General features: G+C 30.0%; 1 protein-coding gene across 8 annotated transcripts in view; it reads right to left on the bottom strand.

Moving 5' to 3' along the window:
• Positions 1-668: 668 nt before the first annotated feature.
• Positions 669-23282, bottom strand: part of Ca-alpha1D (Ca[2+]-channel protein alpha[[1]] subunit D) — a 659257-nt gene continuing 636643 nt past the window's right edge. For 3 of the 8 annotated variants that reach the window (XM_075363219.1, XM_075363218.1, XM_075363220.1), the window contains 3 exons: positions 21040-21072; positions 9115-9245; positions 670-2462 (listed from right to left, as the gene is read on the bottom strand). In XM_075363219.1, the coding sequence (XP_075219334.1) occupies positions 2262-2462; positions 9115-9245; positions 21040-21072 (365 nt within the window). In that variant the 3' untranslated portion in view covers positions 670-2261. Of the gene's footprint in view, positions 2463-9114; positions 9246-21039; positions 21073-23282 lie in introns of all 8 variants that reach the window. The other 5 variants (XM_075363216.1, XM_075363221.1, XM_075363222.1 and 2 more) reach the window with 4 other exon arrangements.

The raw sequence follows: 23282 nt of genomic DNA, 5'->3' as shown, positions 1-23282 counted from the left end.
TTTTTGCTCCAATTAATTAATTATGCTCTCAGTTTTGACCATCATAATTAATAAAACTCTTATTTTGATATACATAACATTTCAGAGTTGAAAATTTGTAACATGACAAAACTACAAGGTCATTTATTTTAGAGACCAGACACCAAGCTGTATCTGATATAATTAATTAATATTTTTTTTTTATATCTGTAATTTAATATTTATGATTTAATACATTTAAATAATTGTAGGTAGATAATTATTCACTGCTCGGAGTCTCTTTTGTTTATTAAAAACTGCCACAGTTCATCTTACCACAGATATAAAAAGTGAACTCTTAATTCAATTAAAAACTAACTTATAAAACAAATAATATATTTCACAGTGCAAATTTTTACTGCTACATATATTTTATATTTGTAAAAATTTCAAAAGAAAAAGTAAATTTACTTACAAAAAGGACATCAAGATATAAATGTATTTATCAATCTGTTTCATATTTGATAAAATTAAATATGCGGTATACATTTAGAGTTTAGGATATAATTAATTTTATGTTACAGCATCTATAGTTCTACAAATGCGTTGAAAAAATAAAGCAAAGTATTTCAAATGCTAAAGATAGTTTGAAGAAACCAAATAAAAAGACACACAAAGACATGTGTATACATACAACATATACAAACAATATATTAAGTATTAATTAACCAAGCTTAAAAATACCAAAACATACTTTTGAATAAATAATAAATATATATATATATATATATTTAAATGTAAATACATTTACTTACTTAAGTTTACAAATGAATATTAAGCATGCTTTCAGGATCATACTACAAGTAACTAAAATTATTTAAATGTTTTGCACCCACAGTTAATGTGATAAGTTAAATGTTTTGCATCCTTACCTTAATTATTGTAATTTGTGTTGCATAAAATAGAATATATTTAATCTGTTGTCTAACAAAATGAAACTACAACTGTTTGACCTGTTTTAGAAAAACTAAACACTTCTAAATTAAAGACCTTATTTTTATATTTGGTTCTATTACATATCTGTCACATATATGATACGTAATCAAAAGTCATTTTTAAATCACATCTAAAAATTTTACCTTTAGTTTTTAATTTTAGGATTTTCTAAATGATTAAGATTCAAAAACACTTAAGAAATAGTAAATATGTTTAAACGGTACAAATTCACTACATTTGAAATATGCAAGTATTATATTTTATATGATAGTATATATCTAAAACCTTGAGTGAGCACTTTATATATACATATAAGTAACACTTAACATTTTAATGAAACAATCATGCATGACAAGGAACACATCTTATTGACAAAACACCCGTAATATTGCCTAAATAAAAATAAAAAATAACATTCAAAACAATTAATATTTTTTGGCCATTTATATATTTAAAAAAAAAAGTTACCAACACAATTTCTATATATAAGCTAGATGGAAAACTTGGTTCTTGGCTCCCTTCTGAGAAGGTGCCTTGAGTTGGAATTTCTATTGTTTCTATATTTTATCAGAACAAATCATTTAGATGGGGAATAAAGTATTTACATACAAATAAATTAGTGAATATACAAACACACACATACATATTTTTGACTAAAACTTTCTTAGTAATTTATATCTTTTCAGGAAATTTATCATTAATCACTAATTCAACTGTTTTAAATTTAGAATTTTTAGTAGTCTGCTTGCTCATTTTTTCAACTACTAGTAATTAATATTATAAGGAATTGAAAATACAATTTACAACTTTAACATTTAATCTGCTTAGAGAATAAACTAATACATACAAAAAAAAAAATTATTATTTGGAGAACACCATGTGTAACATTCAAAGGAGCATCTAAATTGTCAGAAGTTTTTGTTCCAAATCTTAAATATCACTTTCGATATCAATAACAGCAGCAACAACAACAACAACAACAAGTAACAACAGAAGAAACAACAACAACAACAGCAACAATAATAATAGTAAATATCATTAACAGCTATTCTATTAATAATAGCCCACATCCCATTTATAAAAAAATGTTTCATTATATTACAAATATTTTCTATGTTCATTCGATATTTCAAATTTATTTCAACAAATAATAAACAATCCATTAAAAGATTTATAACACGGATGCGATACAGGAATCAGGGATGAAATGTCAATAATAACAACATACAAGTCTCTTTCTTATTCAAATTGGACCAGAAATTACTGAGGCACTTGGTATTAATCGGATGGGAAGTGGGGGCAGTGTGCTATAAGTGTGGATCTGGTGTACCAGCAGGAGGTGGTCCTTGGAACGATAGGGGACGTCCTTGCCGTTCTTGCAACAGTAAACGATGTGCTGCTCTATCCATCTCTTCTTGAGTCATGTCTAGTGCTTCTTGCATTTCACGAGAAGTGCATCGTACAAATTCTGGATCGCAGAATTTACCAAGCCCTTGTTCAACCAATACCTGGAAAAATTTATAATCCTTTAAAATATAAATAAAATAATAATAGTAGAATAATCATTTAATTATGAATTAAAATATGAATATCTGAAAACAGAAATATTGAAAAGATAACTTAAATTATGTCTTAGGGGTGAAAATTCAGAACTCAAAGCAAATATGAGAACAAACGAATTTTGAAGGATAATAATCATTTAACTTGTAAAAATTCCTTTATTTCAAACCGGCTAAATTTATCTGTGTTCTTTAGTTTGAAAATTGTTTCACCGACAGTTTATCAAATATAAATTACAGACTTTCATGAACTGACATGCAACTTCTACTCTTGCTCCATTCTTAGTGTCCCATAAATAATATGCATAGTTTTTTCTAATTTCAACAGAACTAAGTAAAGTATGCCAGTCAGTGCCCTTATTTCATAATCATCAATATTTTTTGCATTCCTTCCCTAAAGATTATTTTTTTCTTTTTTATTTATATAAATTTTTGTGTATTCACTAATTGAAAATATTATACCATTATCAATCATCAAAGCAAAACGATCTAATCCTGATGAAATACATATTTTAAGTGAGATTTTAACATTGGAAGATGATGTTTTTAAAAATCTTTTGTATCTGGTTTGAAGTAATAGTAGAAAACTTATCTTTTCTCCATTTTTCCAGCCTTCTGATGAAATATGATTTCATTTTCAATGTTTTGGCCTTGAGAATGACTTTCTGAATTTAATTAGATAAACTTGTTTTCCAGTACTAACAGTTCTTTAGATTCTGATTAATTGTTAACTTAACTATTATTCAGTGACTGATGTATTTACCATACTTAAGTACACTTATATTCACAACTGAGGGTAAATAAATAGATAAACAAATGAAACGTGCAAATTTACAGCAATAAATTAATTAGATGTAACATAATGAAATAGTGATATGAGTACACTCATGGATCAAAGTGGTGCTCCAGTATGGTTTAAGTTAGATGTCACATTGACTAGTAAAATAAAAAATTAAATAGCTGACTAACAATGTGTGTGTTAATGTTTTTAAGAAGGTACATGAAATTTAAGGACAACAATGTTAATAGTTTAAACTAATATAAAAACAAAATCAGTTGTTATCCATGGATGTAATGCAGAGTTAAGAAAAGGAAAAAAATTAGTAATGACTCAAAGTTCTAAGATGAATAATTATGAAATTAAGATCATGCAACATTAAAATTCAAGACTAATTTGAATACTAATTTAATATTAGTATTCTTGAATACTAATTCAAGAATAAGAGTTGAGTTTTAGCCTTGATTGAGTGAGGATGTTGTGTGATGCACTCACTTATCAGCATTGCCTGATGCTACTTGTGTTGTTACGGTTTACTATGCTTTGGATTTACTTAATTATAATTTCTGCATGTTTTATTACATTTGAAACATTTTAAAAGTTAATATTATTTTTAATAATTGTGTTTTTTTATATTATTTATAAACATCTCTAATTTTGTTTTTGGTTGACAGTACTTCCTTTCCTTGCAACAATTATGTTTGTAACACTGCTGTCTCGAGAAGGAAAACAGGATTGCACATTTAATTCACCAAACAGGGAAGGCCAGGCAGCAAAATGAATCCCTGGACCTGAAAATGAGGATCTCCTTCACGACATGGAAGCAATGATGAAGAGATTCTTTGAAGAAAACTTGGCCAAGCTGACAATGAAAGAAGATATTCTGATATCAGTTATGATTCACAATCTTATGGAGGAAAATAGATAATTTAAAGAAGAATTGCAGACTTTTAAGGAGGAAAATGTCAAAATTTTGAGTAGGCTGGACAATTATGAAGACCAGGCACACCGTAATAATTTAATATCTAAAGGGCTGAAATTTAAATCTGATGCAGACTGTTGTGTGATTTTGAGGGACCTTTGTAGTGATGGGTTACAAATAAATTGACAACTAGTAAGTAATCAGGCGCATACACTTGATAAAAACAGAATAATATTCCTATTATCGCACATTTCCCTTTTGATAGCGATAACCAGTGTACATTGAAAAACAAGAACTTTTGTTTGGAAACTAAGAAAAACGGGGAAAGCTTTTGGCCATTCAAAACGAGATTATTAAAATGGTTGGCAATAAGAACATGATTATCAATGTGGATCAGCTGATTGTGGAGGGAGAGAAATTTACTTATATGGTGTTGGGATGGTTAATGTGTGGGTTACAGGATGGCATAGTAAAATTGAACGAGATGCTCAATTATAACCGGGAAAAAAATTAATGTGCAAACCAAGGTTGTTTAATAGTGTAAACTATTAAACAACAATCTGGAGGGGAGAGAGATAAAGTGCTAGAGATTTTAGGATACAACATAGCAAGACTCAGTGGCTAAGTTATGGTTGCATAATTTTTTGTCTTTTATAGAGAAGTATGATACGAGTGAGATTGGGGTGGAAGGTGAAAAGCTGAGCGATATGAAAATTTGTTTTAGGAGTATAAAATTGTATGGGTTCCAGTGGTTAGAAGTTCAGGTTATGGAAGGGCTAAAATCCGGAAGGTGGAATTATGCTAGGCTATAAATCTAATTTGTGAGGTTTAAACTATTTTTTTCAAGTAATGGGGGACAGCTACTACAGTAAAATGGTACAATGATATCTATATTTACATTGTACTGGTTTACTTAAGCAGTAGTGGGACTGAAAGGATGATTTTGAAAGATTATGGAGCTTTATGGAAAATATTGACGAAAACTGTTACTTTGTACTGTTAGGGAATTTCAGTAGTAGATTAGAGATCAACAGGTACTGCCAGTTGAAATAATGGAGAGTGAATGGATTGTAAATGCAGTCAGGTGTTCAAAGGATGAGGTGGTTAATGCTCAGGGGCGTAAAGTGACTGAATTATGTGAGAAGTTTGATCTGTGTGTGATGAATGGGAGAACAGAGAGTGATAGGAGGGTTGAATGAACTTTTATTGGGGGTATGGGAAGTTTGGTTGTAGATTTATCTTGTATATCAACAAAGTTATTAAGTGAAGTTAACGATTATCAAGTTATTTCGGTCCCGGGTTCGAATCCCGGTCAGGCATGGCATTTTTCACACACGCTACAAATCATTCATCTCATCCTCTGTACCGTAATGTTTAACTGCAGCCTCGGAGGTTAAAAAAAAAAAAAAAAAGAAAAAAAAGTTATTTCCACAGATTTCTCAGATTACTTGCCCACTGAGGTTACAACACAATGGCAGATCCATTTACAAACAATAACTGTTTGTTGTCTCTGGTACTGAATCTGAGGGGATCTGCAGATGATACAGTACAAGCATGTGGTGGAAAATTTGATACAGAGCACAGCTCTGTTTGAAAATTTGATCAGGATGGAAAAAACCTTTTGGGTATGGTTTGTGAGGCAGCAGGGGGAAATCTGTTAAATAGGGGAAATATTAACAAACCCAGGAGACAGAAACGGTTCAACTGGGAATGTCTTAAGGCACGAGAAAAATGTTTTCCATGTTTAGATTTATATAGACAAGTTAATACTGAATAAGCGTGCCTAATTTATTTGGAAGAAGGAAAGAATTATCTTAATCACTATAATGAAAAGAAATCTGAGTTTTTTAAAAGGGTAAGAGAAAAATTTCTAAGAGTTCAGGATTCCAGGGATTTTTGGGAAATGGTTAAAATATTTAAAAAAAGGGGATTTAAATATACGGGAAAAATTACAGTAAGTGAATGGGTGCAGCATTTCCATTGCTTGCAGGGGAGTAGTTCCAGTTGCATAAGCATTAACATTTAGGAGGGATGAAACTTTGAATTCTCCAATTGATGAGATAGATTTAAATGTGGTTTTGCAGAAAACAAAAGAAGATAAAGCTCAGGGCACAAACACGGTACCCTTTGAATTATACAAAGCAGGACCAAAATACTTTGGTAAAATGTTAGTTAAGTTTTTTAATAATATTTTAGAGACGGTCAAGTTTCCATAATTTTTTGGAAGAAATTATATTCCTGATTCACAAAAAAGAGGATCTATTGGATGTTAAGAATTGCAGAGATATTTCATATATTAATGTAGTAATAAAACTATTTTTGTTTATTTTATTACACCAACTAATACGGATTAAAATAATAATATTTTAAATGAGTCGTAAGCTGATTTTAGAAAAGGTTATTCTATTATAGACAATCGTTTTAATCTGTGTACTTTCATTAATTTGAAATTTAAAAATAGGGGCGGTTAAGGTACACTGTCTGTTTATTGATTTTAAGGTTATTTTCTATAGGATTGACAGATCAGTGCTTTTTGTATAAATTATATGAAATAGGTTTGTCTTACAAATTTTGTAAGGTTATTGGGGAGTTATAAAAAAAATATATATATGCGTGTGTTTATGTGGTATTCTGAGAGTTTTACTGAGGGGTTTAATACATTTAGCAGCTTAAACCAGGGATGCTTATTGTCACCTGCTTTGTTCTCATTGTTTATCAATGATCTGATGGATTGCATTGTGGAGGGCATCTGGATCGATAACCTGAATGTTAAAGGTTTAACATAAAGCTCATGGCACCGATGTGATAACCTTTGAATTTTACAAAGCAGGGCCCAAGGATTTCGGTAAAATACTGGTTATGTTTTTTAATAATATTTTAGAACCAGTCAAGTTCCCAGTAATTTTTTGGAAGAATTATATTCTTGATTCACAAATAAATGGATCTATCGGATGTTAAGAATTGCAGATATATTTCATGTTTTAATGCAGTAAAATTGCATTTTTTGCATTTTTAAAATTACAAATTGTATTTGAATGCTGATGATTTGACATTGGTGGCATCCTTGCCAAGAGCACTGCAGGTAATGATGAATAACCTTTACTGTGAACATGATGAATACTGTGAACAATGGGGGATTAATAATTAATATGGAGGAAACAAAGATTATGGTATCCAAGAGAAGGGAAAGCAAGATACAAAAGATAGTTTTGTGGAAATGAGCAAATCGAGCTGGTCAATAAATAAAAATACTTGGACATTACTTTCACTTCTTTGCTGTATTTTGAAGCGCATATAAGAGAACAGGTGTCAGTAGCTAAATACAGTTTGAATATATGGGAATTGGGCTAATAATGAAATACCTGTGAAAAGCAAGTGGGACATTTATGAAGCGGTAACAAGGGCGGTAGTAATACATGGAGGACAGGTTTGGGGTTATTATATGTTCAATGAATTAAGAAATTTTCTTAAGGTTTTTTATTAAACATTTATTTTGTTTGCCGCAGGCTTCTCCTAATTAAGTAATATACTTGGAACCAGTAAGATTAATTTATTTCATTTTACTTTTACTATGAATTATAAATATATTATAAAGATATAACTTTAACCTTGGATGAAGTTCTTTAACCTTAGAAGATCACTGGCCACGTAAACCTGCTGTTAAAGTTAAAGAGTACAATATTGGATGGTAAAATGGGGTGGAAGTCAATGGAGGAAAAGAAAGGCTGAGAGTTTAGCAAGGATGTAGATGGTGTGAGTGATTGGAATGTAAAGTTGAATCTTATGAATGAATGCATGAAGAAGGATTTAAGGGAGAAATGAATGAATTGTGCGGAAAGTTCATTATTTCATAATATTTACAATCGTCTGGATGTTGTACTCACAGATCAGACTTATTTTACTGATAATCTTAACAGAAGTGAAATGTTGGTGATATTTAGAGCATGGGATGATCTATGGAGATTAAATAAGAGTCCAGGTAAGGATAACGGGCAGTGACTATGCACGTTATGTAATAGGACAGAGAAAGAAGACATATTGCATTTTATTAGAAAGTGCCCGATATTGGCGGATGTAAGAACTGTTAAATTGGAAAACAGTGTCTTAATGAATGAACAGGTAACTAACCTACTGAATGGAAGGGATTGGAAAAGGCTGATAGGATTTATTAGGTGTTCATGTTCTTACAGGTGTAGTTTAGTTGCAGAATTTAATATGCAAGAACCAAATTGTTAAATGTTAATCATCAATTGATAGTAAGCATGTGGGGGTGTGTGCCAGGGTAGGAGTATGTATATGTCTGTGGGTTAGAAGCATATGCCAGTGTACTTATATTTAAGATGATTTATATATCACTAAGTTCTGCTGCACTAAAATTCATAAATTTAATATAAGTTGCATTGATCATAGTTTATGTTCAGTGATTGGGTAGAGGATTCAAGGAAAACTTGTATGTGGTATAATAATTATTGTTTTATTTTACTTTTTTTGTTTCATTTTATTTTTGTTTAGCTGTTAATAATAATAGGATTTCCAGTATTACTGGTAATTACATTATTTATTTATTACTTTGCGAATATTTTTGATATCATCATCTTGGTTTTGTTTGTTAGAGAATAATTAAATATAACAACTTAACCTGACAGACAACCAAGTCATGGTCACGTCTATAAAATGTTGATTATGTATTTGTTGTAGTTATCTTTTGTTTAGGAAAAAAAAAATTATTATTAATAACATTAATATTCCTTACATTAAAGATAATTTGCACTCCATAAAAATAAAAAATAAATCAGTAACCTAAACCATATTTCACTGAGTGCCCAAAGGCATAATATGTTTTTCCAATATAAATAAGTAAAAATAAATATTATTGCAAGAAATAATCTATTTACACTTACACGACCAACAAGACTTTCCGCAGAGCCCACAACTTCAGCAAAATTTGGTCTTCGGTCAGCAGGGCTACCAGGAAGTGAATGCGACAGCCTTTCTGCTGCTAAGCTTCCATTAGATTCTCCTGGGCGAGATCCTGAAAAGCAAAATTAATAACTTACATTCTGAAACTTAAATCAAAGTATATTGTGGACACTTAATTAATAAAAAGACTATTTAAATAGTACATGAAATACACAGTCTGTACAAAAGAAATCCTTTATTAACATTAGAAATATAACCTGCAAGCACAAACTATTTTAACATAATAAAAAGATCTACACAGAATGCTTCATAATCTATCAAATAACTCTACTACTAACAACCATTATTAATTGAATTATTATAACCAGTCTGACTTATAATCCACTGATCTAAAAATTATTTTTAGAAGTAATGAACACAATACTATGAATTATTTAATCTGGTAAACTGTTATAATTTCAATATTCTTTTAAATTTATCACTATTATATTTACGATATATTATATAACACTATTATATATTTAATAATCTATAAAATACAGAGATTAATAATGACAAGGAAGTGAAAGATAATTGAAGAACTCTATGGGGTGATTTGTATAATTATACTGATATTTTAATTAAAAAGATAGATATCAGTTCATCAGAAGTCCAGTAATTTTTTATAAAATAAGCAATAAAATAAATTAAAATTCAAAAGCAGCCAATTAGTATTTAATTTTTCTTATCATGTTTTCTTCTGCACTCTTTATCTAAGTGATTAGAACTTCAGATTCAATTACTACTGTTCACAAGACAGTTTTCCCATCCTTTCTTGAAGTATACATTCTTTCGGAGCCATTTCATTTTAAAATTAAGGAGAAGAAAGTAATATCTTATTACATTAGTACATATTATCAATCAGTTACACTACAAACCATGAATAATTTTAATGTTTTTATCCCATGTAAATAATAGGAATTCAGTATTTCTGGAACTAACTAAGGTGCTACCAATCTGCATATCAATTCTGTGAAGCTGATTTTTCATTTATACATGTTATTTTTGCCTTTTTATAATATTTCATGTTATAAAAATTATTGGTGGTGCTAAAATAACTTATTATAATATTTTTTTAAACTGTTTTATGGAGTTGATGGAAATTTTAGCGGTAGTTTAACCCTTAAAATATAAATTTTTGCCATTTCACCCTTTTTTCCTTTTGATACTAATTTTCCATTCTTTAATTCATGCCCTTCTTTCATCATCTAATATTGCTAATTAAGTGTTTTAAATATAAAATAAATATATTTTACAACAGACATTTCTTGAAAAAAGTTTTGGTCATAAACTAATATTATTCATGAAAAAAATTTAGTGATTAGTTTAGTATTTAATAATTTAAAGTGAGTGGTATTACATTTAGTAATGATGATTACTGTTATAATTATAAAGAAAAACAAATTAAAATTCATCTAATATGAAAACACCTGGTTTCTTATCTATCTTGTGTTTTTGTAATAACATTTTGTAGTTTGTCAGATTGAGGTAAATTAATAAATTTTGTATAAATATTTACACCAAGATCTAAAAAAAAAAACAAAAAAACATATAGTATTTAACTTTTTCAACTTTCAAAACAGTGGTCACATTAATCTTTTAATCATTAATATCTCTGTACTCATTAGATCAGTAAAGTTTATCTTTCATTATTTAAGGATTTCATTATTATTTTCTTTTCTAGAACTAATATTTCATTTTTTATTTACTGCTGGTCCTCTGTTGCAGTTGAAAGACAAAAGAGTATCAGAGATCTCAGTATTTTCATCAACACTAAATTGTCTTAATTTAGCATACAGAGGGTATCACCAGCAAGGCAAGGAGAAGTATGGGATTAATTCAGTGGGTGGCTAAAGATTTTGTACACCTTCAAATCTGTGTTCTATTACACAAATCTCTTGTGAGAAGCCACCTCAAGTTTTCCACTGTCATCTGAAACTGTTCTCATGACTATACCTATCTAATATGATTGAGATTGTGCAAAACCGATTTCTCTCTTGGCTTCGATGGAAATTTCATCATCTTACTGATTTCTCCAACATTTACCTTCAAAAACAGTTTAATCAACATCTTTGACATCAAGAAGAACAGTATTCGACTTGCGTTATTTCTATTGTTTACTTCATGGCAACCTTCCTAGAAATGCTTCTATCTCTCTTTGAGAACCTAATAACTGCAGAAGATCTCATCAAATCTTTCATTAATGTATCAACAGCAAACAATCTACTAATGAACACACAGTAGAAGTTGCTAGTAGATTAAATTCAGAAATACATTTTTGGAGATATGAACAGTTAGCTTGGCATTATTAACTAATGGGAAAAAAGACACATATAATGGTATGCATATATATGTGACTATTTCTATTTAAAACTTTGCTCACACACAGCATACCATAACCATGGTTTTTAGCTGTTCTGTTATGACACCTGTATTTAATGTCCCATCATATTTCCCAAGCTGTTTAGCATTTTATTTCTGTCTGTCTATGGTGGTAAGGGATTCACCAGAAGGGGTGGTGGAGGTGAACAATAAAAAATAAATTGTTATTAAATATATATATTTAATATTGCTTTGTATTATAGTTATGAATAATGAACCACCAAAACATTAAGTATGAATGGTTTACTTGGCAAATATTTGTTTAAAAATATTTTTGATGCATTATCATTATCATCATCATCAGAGAAATAATTACAAAAAAGAAGGATATCCTTCTTAGATACAAGGATATCTCTAATGATACCAACAGCAAACAGCAATTTTATTCCAATGTTGATGTCTTCACACTAAAAGAACATGTTGATTCTCTTTTGCCCAAAAGTGGATATTATGAAAAATTGTTCATTCCATCCAAAATAAATGATACTCTAGCGTAAGCAAAATAATTGAATAATGAGTATTCTGGTTATTCATCCAATGACAAAAGCCCTCCTTATGTTGAAAATAAGTGATAAGAGCGTCTCAATAAAGTGATACAGTTATGGCAAATGTTGTTTCAGAATATTTTATATAGTATGGTGACTGTGGATGGCTTTGTCAAGAGCGATTCTTCTACATGTTGTCGAGGATCCTTTGCCATTCTTGCCAAAACACTTTACTTTAATGCAAGAAAAGCAAAAGTTCTTGATCCACAGTCAAATAAAAATGGTATACTCTATCAGCTTCTTTTAGATTCTGAAGAACATTTTACTGGAAGACTGACTTCAAATGGGGAAAACTTCATATTCATATGGTACAGGCAGGCTGCTGTTACAACAGATCAGTTTCCTTTACTGCATGATTTGTATAAAAATTTCTCATATTAGTAGGAAAGCATTAGTAAAATAATCACGTAATACTTAAAATGTTAAAAACTATGATCAACACAAAAATAATTTTGAAAATTCAGTTGATTAGTTTTGTTGATTATATTACTGTTTTTGCATGTTAGCAGTGCTTTATATAATGCCCTTTAATAACTATAATTGAAACTATAAATTAAAACTATAATTAAAAAAGTGTAAATATCACAAGACTGTTGAATTCTAGCGATAATTAAGTCCTGATATAATTTGCAACAAAAAGAAACAGAAAATAATACAATCAGAAGTACTACTAATATTATTTATCAACAGAAATAGATATGATGTATGTGTTCCTCTTGAGTAACAAATAAAATGTACACGCAATGACACAACTGGTATTTAATAAGTTCAGTGCATATAAGATTAATACTAATTATAGTTACATTTAAATATCTATGATTATATTATCTAACAGATAGTTGCAGTCCAAAGTATGATATTATAACTGGCAGACAACATAAAATATATATTAAGGTAACATAAAATAGTATAATAGCTTTATATAATATAAAAAGGACATATTCATAGATTCAGGAAAACAATGAATGTATAAAAAGGACTCCTAAAATTGGTGGAAGGGTGTCATCTGAGACCAAGGGAAATTTTTAACATTTGGTGACATTATATCACTTTGGGCTTCTCTGAATAACAAGTACTTAAAGTTACTTTCATACACACAAATGCATACATAAAACCATTATGATATACCATCTAAATGAATGAATAGGTCTTAAAATATGTTTTTTGAGAAAAGTATGACATATGATACAAAAACAAGAGTTTTTGTATCAAAACAGTGTTACAAACCGTAAATAGATGTAAATTACTGTTATTGTACATTAACAATTTAGTCAAACTTGTATCGTATTTGTTTGTCACTGAGGTATGGATATGTTCTCATAAATTTTGATAAATAATCAATACAAATCAGCACATGCTGATATATTTTTTGCCTAACAGTACATAAATTTCTATTTAGATAATTTCATTATATCTCTGAATAAAGCAACAATTCTTTGAATATAAGTAATTCCCAAATTTTTAAATAAAATAAAATCTTGTTATTAAATTTTAGTTATTTATAATCTAATTTAATTAATCTACACATATTAAACAATACTATTTTGTAATATTATATTTGATAGATTAATTAATTTAATTTTAATTACTTTTTTTGTTAACTTATAGTCTTGTTATTAAATTTTTAATTTAATGGCAAATTATTCTTTGAATGCAGATGATTACTTAAACATCACTAATTACCACTAATGGTAAATGAACTAACCAATCACAAATAACTTCTGTAATTTGGTAATTCTAACAGTGTAAATACTGTGTAGAGACGATATCTAGTTTATTCACAGATACGGTATATTAACTTTGTAACGTTCCACAATCTGCCGGGTCTTTCTTAAGGCTGTAGTGCATGTAAAGGATCTGTTGTGAAGTGAAGATAAAATAATGATGTTTAATCGTCCTATATTACAATGAATTCAAAGAAGATTAGGGTAGTTCGAAAAAAATTATTTCGGAATGCTATAGAGCGCAAAAGTTGCCGTTGGTATAGACAAGAAAAAAGCAAAAAAAAAATTAAATTTTTCACATATCTTCCGGTCGCGCACTGCCGTTAAAGTTCGAAAAAACCGGTAAAAACCATACGTTTCTAATATTTTTTGCAAGTATGTAAGGATGATATGACTACAGTCCTATGTCGCGTAAACGTTTCTCCAAGCATGTTAATAACTTAAATATATATAAATTATACTTATATGATATCTTTTGGTCGCGCATCGCCGTCTAAAATATGTTAAATTGGCGATTTTAGCCAAATGTCAAAGTTTTACATTCTATTATGTTCTTAAAACTAATGAAGCTGAGACGCTATAGTGACATTCAAGTACCTAAAAGTGCTTAGAAAATAAGCGTTCTACAATTGCAATATTTTGATGCTACTATAACGCCGCAGTGACCTTGGTCCTGGTATAACGAAACGCACATGTGCGCATCTGCTCTCTGTCCGCCATTTTGTGTTTTACTGTCAACTGTCACTCTGCTGTAGGCCTCTGTCAGTACTGGGGTGATGTTATTCCTGTGGTAGTATATGATTGTTTTCTTGTCAGTTAAGTCGTCAACGTGTGCTCTTTTTATTAAGTGTTTGTAATTAAAAGTGCAAATTCATTACTGCTGTTATGAATGTACCAAAGAAGTTAGGCGTAGGTGTAATAATTAGAAAGGATTTCGGATGCCCTAAATTTGGCCACCCGCGAGACTTTTTAAATAAAAAACTACCAACACATGAGGATGTTCTCCGCTGCTGCTTTCAAGAGATTTAACTCGGCTGTTGAAATAAACAAGAATGTGTCCTTTTCAAAAGTAGCCACAACAGTTTCACACAAAATTAAGTGTTTGTATGACAAAGCTTCCATCCTAACTGAAGGAATACAGAGGGATCCAGCTTATTAACGCTCACTATGAATTGTATTGTAAGCTCAGAGAAAATCATAGTCGTGACAAAAACAAACCGACATTCAAACTGAGACTTTACGAATTTAAAAAGAATGGTTTCTCTCTTTTTGACATCGCTGCATGTAAATATCTAATTATTGCTAACGACTGTACTTGTACGAGAACTCCACATGCATGTGTGTGTCCAATAAGTATTAACTGCATAAGTGAAAAAGAAAAAAAAAATCCTGCCCTGGAGTTACGATTTATGTACTTGCAGAGAAAATACGGCATTGGGAAAATCGGGTCTTTGGATATGAAAGAAACAAAAAGAATTACTGATAGAAACAAGCGGAAATATTATGAAAGAAAGAGATCTGAACTCTCAAACTTATGAAAAAACGATGAAGTACACACGAAGGTTTGTGATTCATAAATTTCTGACGACCAAGAGCTACATTATTGTCAAGATCAGCCATGCCTACCTTTTCGAACAAATCAAAATATAAAGCCTTAGTGATGTAAAAAACTAGTAACATTTCAAACTAAGGAGTAAAAGTGAAAAAGTGTAGGGAATAAACTATGAACGTTTGTAGAGGTTTTAAAATTGTAAATAATTTAAATAAAACACCCTAATCACTGGATGGTTGGTTGGGTAGGATGTGGGTGGAACTCGAAGTGCGCCACCTCCCCGTGGTGAGTTTTGGGTCATTTTGTAAAGCAAAATGATCAAAGAGCTGCATACACAATGTAATTTGAAAAATACCGCAAAATTAATTATTGGAATTCTTTCATTCAGCTGCATGACCAAAAATAATTAAAATAATAGTGTTACTGAAGCAGGTTTATGTTCTTAGTATTTTTAAAACTGTGTATGCAATTATACCACTTTTATATTATCTATTTTAAAATCATATATAAAGTTCGCGCGAATAGGACTAAGGCCAATGCAGCATTACTCACTTTTTAATGGGGCTGCGCGACCGGTTAGTATTAAAATATAAGGATTATTTTACTATGCTTGTTTTCTAAGCAGTAGCACTTCAGGTACAGAAATATAACTGTAGCGTCTCTCTACTAGATTTGTTATAAAAACGTAATAAAATGTAAAACTTTGAAATTTCGCTAAAATCACCAGTTCACCACATTTTAAACGGCGATAAATGTAATTTATATATACTTAAGTTATTTTAACATACTTAGAGAAATGTTTACGGGATATAGGACTATTGTAGTCATACCATCCTTACAAAAAAATATTGGAAATTTATGGCTTTTACCGGTTTTTTCGAACTTTAACGGCAGTGCGTGACCGGAAGATATGTAAAAAATTTATTTATTTTTTTTTGCTTTTTTCTTGTCTATACCAACGGCAACCTTTGCCCTCTATAGCATTTCGAAATAAAAAAAAATTTTTTTCAAACCACCCTAGTGAAGATGTCACTAGTGGGCAGAATGCCACCCACCGCACTGTAGTAAGTTTGGCATTGATGATGTGCAGCATTAAATTAACTTTAATAAAGGAACTAAACTGAGACCACTTCACTCTTCACTTCGGCAGAATTCTTGGCATGGGTTTTTTTATTTAGGATGAGAATACCATTTTTGGTAGTTACTCATGTCTGTGGAAACCAACAGACAGAAGTAACAGCTTAAGTGAAATTTTAAAAATAGAAAAAAAAAACAGCAAAAGAAAGGATATCTAAACTACAAAAATAGGAAACGAAAAACCACTAGAAGACCAGGGATATTTAACAGAAAGATTATAAAAAAATTAAAATATTTCAGAAAAAATCATGTAAAATTAAATACAAACACATGCAAAGGAGTATAAAGGATTGATAGAATAAGAAATGAGATAATAAATTCTCTGCAGCTGCTCCACATAATAACCAAAACTCAATTAAGATTTAAATTTTTGGAAGACATTATTACAAAATTTCAACTACTAAAGTAGTACATACATTGAATAGTAATTTTTTAATACCTTCAAATGTAAATAAAAATTTAGATAAAATATAAAAGTGAACATGCAACAGCAGTTGCGGCAGCAGTAGCGATAAATATAATATAAATTTTAAGTATATAAAAAAATTTTTCTTTTTGAAAATAAATCCTAAAATTAATACATGCATAGAAATATGATTTTTACTACATTTATCTAATTTTAAATAAATAATATCGGTAGTAAAAGCTTCTAAATAATTCTACAGCATAAGCTATAAAAGAATTCCAATTTATTTAACATTATTATTAATTGCATTTCCTAGCTCGTGCTGGAAAGCATTACTCATCTTGAATATTAATTATACTTTATAATACTTTTATAATAAGATCTAAAATCAAAAAGTGAATGACCAATATTTAAAAATTTTTTTAGTAATCATTTCTGTCCGTGCAATTACTTCAGTTAACAACAATAAATTGTCATGAAACATTTTTACGTGTTTTTAATATTATTCTGATATGGCTTTAGTATTTAATAATAATAATATTTTAAAATTTCCATTAAGAAGTTTCCTCGAATATTTAAATATTTTTTAGTTGAATCTCTCTGATGATAGCATTCATATAAAAAAACTAATAACAATGGAAAATACAAACTACTGTACAATTAAATGTATTTGGTCCCTGAGGTTAGACAAAGCAGGGCATGAATATGGAAAATCAAGGAATGCTTAAAGTAATAATAAGAAAGAAGAAAATATGAGTGAATGAAAGAACATATAAAAATGGGAAATGGATATAGTTTTGAGGTATCAAGCCCATAAAAAGTGTTATTGAAAATTAATTTAATCAATTAATTCCATTCAACTTCATCCTGACTAATGGGATTGTTTTACAATCCCATTTGACTATTTCAAATGGAATATTTATGGGAATAGCATTTTGGTAAATAAAAGGAAGTATGGATAAAATGAAATGACTGAAGCCATGTTTCTGATGAGATAGTTCTCATAAATCATCACGGATATAAAATGCTTTTTTTTTACCTCCGGGGCTACCATTAGGTATTGCTTTAGAGGATGAGATGAATGATTTGTAGTGTGCGTGAAAATGCCATGCCTTACCGGGATTTGAACCCGGGACCTCCGGATGAAAGGCCGAGATGCTACCACTTGTACCACAGAGGCCGGCAGATATAAAATTCTGGATGGAGTTCATTTTACAAGTTTTTTGAACATAATCTTAAAACTGATAATTATTCTTAAATTAAAAATATGTACTTTCCAACACATTTTATCCAAAATTTATAGGGCGATAATATCTACATATGTTAGTAATCATTAAATATCAACATCTTCTTATTTCAACTTCTTTTAGAAGTTGAAATGTGCTATAGGTGGCATTATTGTTGATACCTGTTGGTGGATATGAAAAAAAAACCTGGATGGCCGGAGTTGGGTTAACTATGGCTCCAGATAAGATGGAGATTGTTGTGAATACAACAACCAACATTGAAGATGGTGCTTGAAGGCTAAAGGATAGTTTCAAGGACTGCAAAAAAATATCTTGGAATATGGGTGAACACCAGGATGCATTTCGGCACCCATGTCTTGGAGGCCTGCTCGAAGGCTGAAAAGGTCATGCGTCTGGTTGCCAGATTACTGCCGAACTGTGGGGGGCCAAGGCAGCAGAGGAGGAGGCTGCTGTCTGGAGTGATATACTCCACATTGCTTTATGCAACCATAAAGTACATTTATGTTACCATAAAGTAACCATAATACATATATGGAGGGGTTACTAGATACGGTGTATACAGGAGTACTCTTAAATCAATACACAGAAGGAGCTGCCTCCGTATTACAGCTGCATATCGCACGGTTTCTTGAGAAGCAGTCGAAGTGTTGGCAGGAATATTATGTGTCAATCTGGAGATCACCCACAGGAAGAAGATTAAAGAGCAATAGGTGTCAACACCTGCGGATAAAAGGAGAGTGGCTAGCTCCATTATGGAAGAAATGAGGAGAGAATTGCAGATGCAGTGGGACATTAGTGATAGAGGCGATGGACACACCGCACAATTGCGGACTTGAGAGGTTGGTGTGAGAGGGTCCATGGCCCGCTGGATTACTGCCTCGGACAGTTTCTAGTGGGCCATGGGGGGGTTCAGAGAATACCGTTTAGGTTTAAGCTAGATTACTCTGCTAGTTGTCCAGTGTGCGTAGACGAGGAAGAGACGGCATATAATGTCTTCTTTTGCTGCTCCTGATTTAAGGATGCGAGGAGGGAAATATTGGACACCACAGATAAAAGGAAACTATTCCTCCCAGAGAACTGCAGTATATCATGTTGGAAAGCGCAGAAAACTGGACGTGACAGATTTTGTTAGCAAGCCCAACACTGCCCAGGCGCCCATAAATGGGGCTCCTCCACCTCTTAAAAAGACGAAAAAAGGGATGGATATGAAATCCTGTAGCAGTTGTCAAATATATTTGATAACTGTTTTTGTTTGGTTAATAAGTTATTTATCAAATTCAAAATTTTGTTAACTTTTTACTAATTTCATATTGTTTCAAGCATCTTTTATGCCTTCTTTGCTGTGAGAAGAATTTACACATCATTAATTTCTCTGTATAAGCATCCTTTTCCTAGTAGTGATTTTTGAAGGTTGAATCAGAATAAACCTTAAAGACCAGTTTATAAACATAAAAGGCAGAAAGGTATTAACTGAGCATGAAAATTTTACAATAGTAAAAAAAAATCACGGACTCAAAAAGTATGAAAATTAAAAACAACAATATAATAATTTGTGATTAAACAAGCATTATTCAGATTGAATATATATTTCACTGTAGACGAAAGATGTTCTAAATCGCGTAGAAAATGTCTACTCTCTATAACAATACCAGCAATAACACTGATTAGGATGCTGAATAACAGTTCTAAAACAATCTTCAGAAGTGAATTTCTACATCTTTCATTTTACTTATTTAAGCTTCCAAAAAAAATCTCTTTGAAAGTAGATTTAATATAATTTTTGGTCTGCATGATTTTACTCTTGATGGCTATTAAACTTCACAGTTGTAATAGTAATATAATGTAAATGATAAATGAATAATTAATATATATAAACTTTCTATTTGTACAGCTCATGTGACTGATATTAAAAACCCGATGATAAAGACTATTAACCCAGATGAAAAGCATCAGACTGAAGCAACATGTGCTAACTAGAAAATGTAATTATCGAAAAGAACTTCATGCGCAGAAATTATTTACAAAAATTACTTGAGTAAAAAATATTAAAAATATAATTACCTTTACAAAACTACCATGCATTCTTGCAGTAAAAAATTCCACTTTAAAAAAAAATAACCATAAAAGAAAATGGAAGCCTTTCAACAGGATAGCACCCCCTCTCTAACAGTTGATACACATCAAAACTGTATATTTTATTACAATAAACCAAATAAAAACAAAATATTTATAATCTGTATTTTTACCCGACTACGGAAAGGAGGTTATGTACTTTACCCTCTGTGATGTACAGTATTAACTGGCATTTGAATGAATCAACAGAACTTGCTTTGTGTTATCAGAAGATTCTTGACTAAGCAGCTTATTTCAAATGTTCCTGACAATGTCTGGTAGTGTTCCAAGAGGTGTTTTATCATACTGCAATTAACAGGTACTGAGTAGTAAGATAAATGCAAATATTATTTACTTCATGAAGACATGTGTCTATTTTGTTGCTTGATTCTTATTTACATTTTAACCTCAAAGAAGATGAACTTGTTTCTCTCATTTATTGTATTTTTTTAATGTATTATTGTAGTTGATAAACTATCATCAAGAATCCAAGTCATATGCAGTGTTGAATAAATCCATAATAATTTGTTTAAAAATTTATTAGCTAAAGGAATAATTCATGGTTTTTCCGTAGTCGGGTTTTTAAGGATCAGCAAAACATCACTTTGTTGATAATAATTTATACAGGTAATAAACTATAAGGAAAAATATAAACAAAACACAATACAAGGTGGTTTAGCAAATGCATTTTAAGAGCAGCAAATAGGCAACAGTATTTATGATGTCAAATTAATTATTGATATGAAATTTTCATGAACTTACTCATCGGTGCATATGAGTTACCCCATGAACCACCTGTAAGAACAAACAATCTATTTTCTTTATATGCTTTTTATAATTGCAAAAAATTCAGAGGAACATGCAGCAACTGGTTACTGTATTTTTGGGAATTATCAAATTGTTACTGGCTTCTAAACGTTTTTTAACTTGTGTACTATGCAAATTACACTAAAGTTAACAAAAAATTAATAGGGAAGATGCCAAATAAATTACACATGTGTTTCATAAACTTCATATGTAAGCTGAACAAAGGCTAAATTAATATATGGCAAATATTAAAAAATAAGGATATCATTACAGAAAATATTTTATGTTAAAAATATATTAAGCATTTTTATTTTCAATAATCTAAAAAAAAAGGATTTTATTTTAATGTTTCAACATTACATACACAGGAAATAAATGTAACTTATTTTTATTACCACTGCTACCACAAATTACAAACTGGTATATCAATATAGATTCAATGTGGCTTTCCAGCACAATTTTTCAGGTTTATGAAAATTTTATAGGATATCATGCAATAATTCAAAATGAAATTTACTGTTATGGTATTCAATTCAGATAATCTGAAGGTAGTATTAATATGACGTGTGGTTGATGATCATTCTCCTTAACAGTCATACTGTACAGTTACAATACTTGTGAATGATTATTATTAAAGTTCATATAGCACTCAAGAAAGTTTAGAGTATTACACTGTTTGACTCAGTAATTTTGTTTTAATTTATATTAACCGATTTCTAATAAAAGCATGTGTATTTATTTTTTTTATTTTCATAAATATTTATTATTTTAATTTAATTTAGATATCATGCAATCAATTATGAAGTAAAATTTAGTAAAAATTTTCAGATAAAAGAATGTATGTGAAAATAGCATTTAATATTCTTTAAACAATTTTATTTTTCATTCCAATAGCATCATACTTCAGAATAATTTTAAAATCTAAAAAAAAATTATTAATACCTTATTGAACTTAAAGTTACTTTTCAAAATATTTTTTATGATGTACATTTATATTTTTAAAACAAAATGACAACTAGGTATAATTAAATTTAGTACTAGAGAAATTTAATAACCGAGAAACATAAATTTAGTAAACATGTTTGTTTATTGTTTTTTATAGTGGTGCAATATAATGCATTTTTTTATCACTAATTTAATATAACTAGTTTTAGAATATTATCCAGAATTAGTTTCTTTATTCCACCTTCTTTTCTCATTCATTAGGTATAAAGGAAGTTTCAACTATGAAATGACAGTGAAACCTCCTTTGTAGACACCTCCCAGAAATGGATGACCAAGTTGTATATAGTTTTTGGAACCAAAATAATTTACAGTGTTTTGATCTCTTTTATACAGAGACTCTTTTGGACGGGCAGGGATACTAAAATTTTAAAAATTTTGTAAAAACAACCTCTCCTATCCAGACAATAAACTGCAAACAAAATGGGTTCTTTTGTACTGAATTGGTTAATGATTTATTACTTTTTTTAAAATGTAAGGTATTCACATATCATTTATGTTTATTGCATAAAGAAAAATATTAAATATCCACCAATATCACTTTGTAATTATATCAAAGTCAGGTTTCACGACTTATGCTGATAACAAGAGGCTGTCTACATCTTTTGAATCTCCTCTATTACCGATAACAGTGGTAGACAAAAAAATCTTTATATGTTTCTCTAAGAGTGATACCATTGCTTGAATTGCTTTTTTGCGTACATTACAGATTAGTAAATACAATTTTTCTATCACCCTTAGTTTTAAAAAAAATTACGCTTAAAAACAAATTAAAGGAAATTATAGTTAAAATCTGTAAAGTTTATAATTTTGCATGGCCATAGCTGTGTTAGAATGATTTCACTGATGGTGTTTTTTTTTATAAATAGCCTCAGGCACATCCCAAATTAATGTCCAACAGTAATCAGTTAGAATGTTAGTATTCCATTTCCCTTTATAGCAACTTTCTATCATCAAAATGTCTTGGTGGAAATGTTTACCATGCTTATAGCTTACGTCTCCAAGGTTGTCAAGGAAAAACTTCAGATGTGAGTGAAGGAAATGTATTTTCAAAACATCTTTAGATAAAGTCCATGTTGCACTTTCTACATTATTTAACATTGAGTTGAATACATCATCTTTGACCAACTCTCTTATTTGAGGACCAACAAATATTTTACTTTAATTTTTCGCTCACTTACATTCGGGAATTTCTG

This window comes from Lycorma delicatula, chromosome 4 (assembly GCF_047948215.1).
Source record: "Lycorma delicatula isolate Av1 chromosome 4, ASM4794821v1, whole genome shotgun sequence".
NCBI lineage: Eukaryota > Metazoa > Arthropoda > Insecta > Hemiptera > Fulgoridae > Lycorma > Lycorma delicatula.
This window is presented reverse-complemented; position numbering and strand designations above follow the sequence as displayed.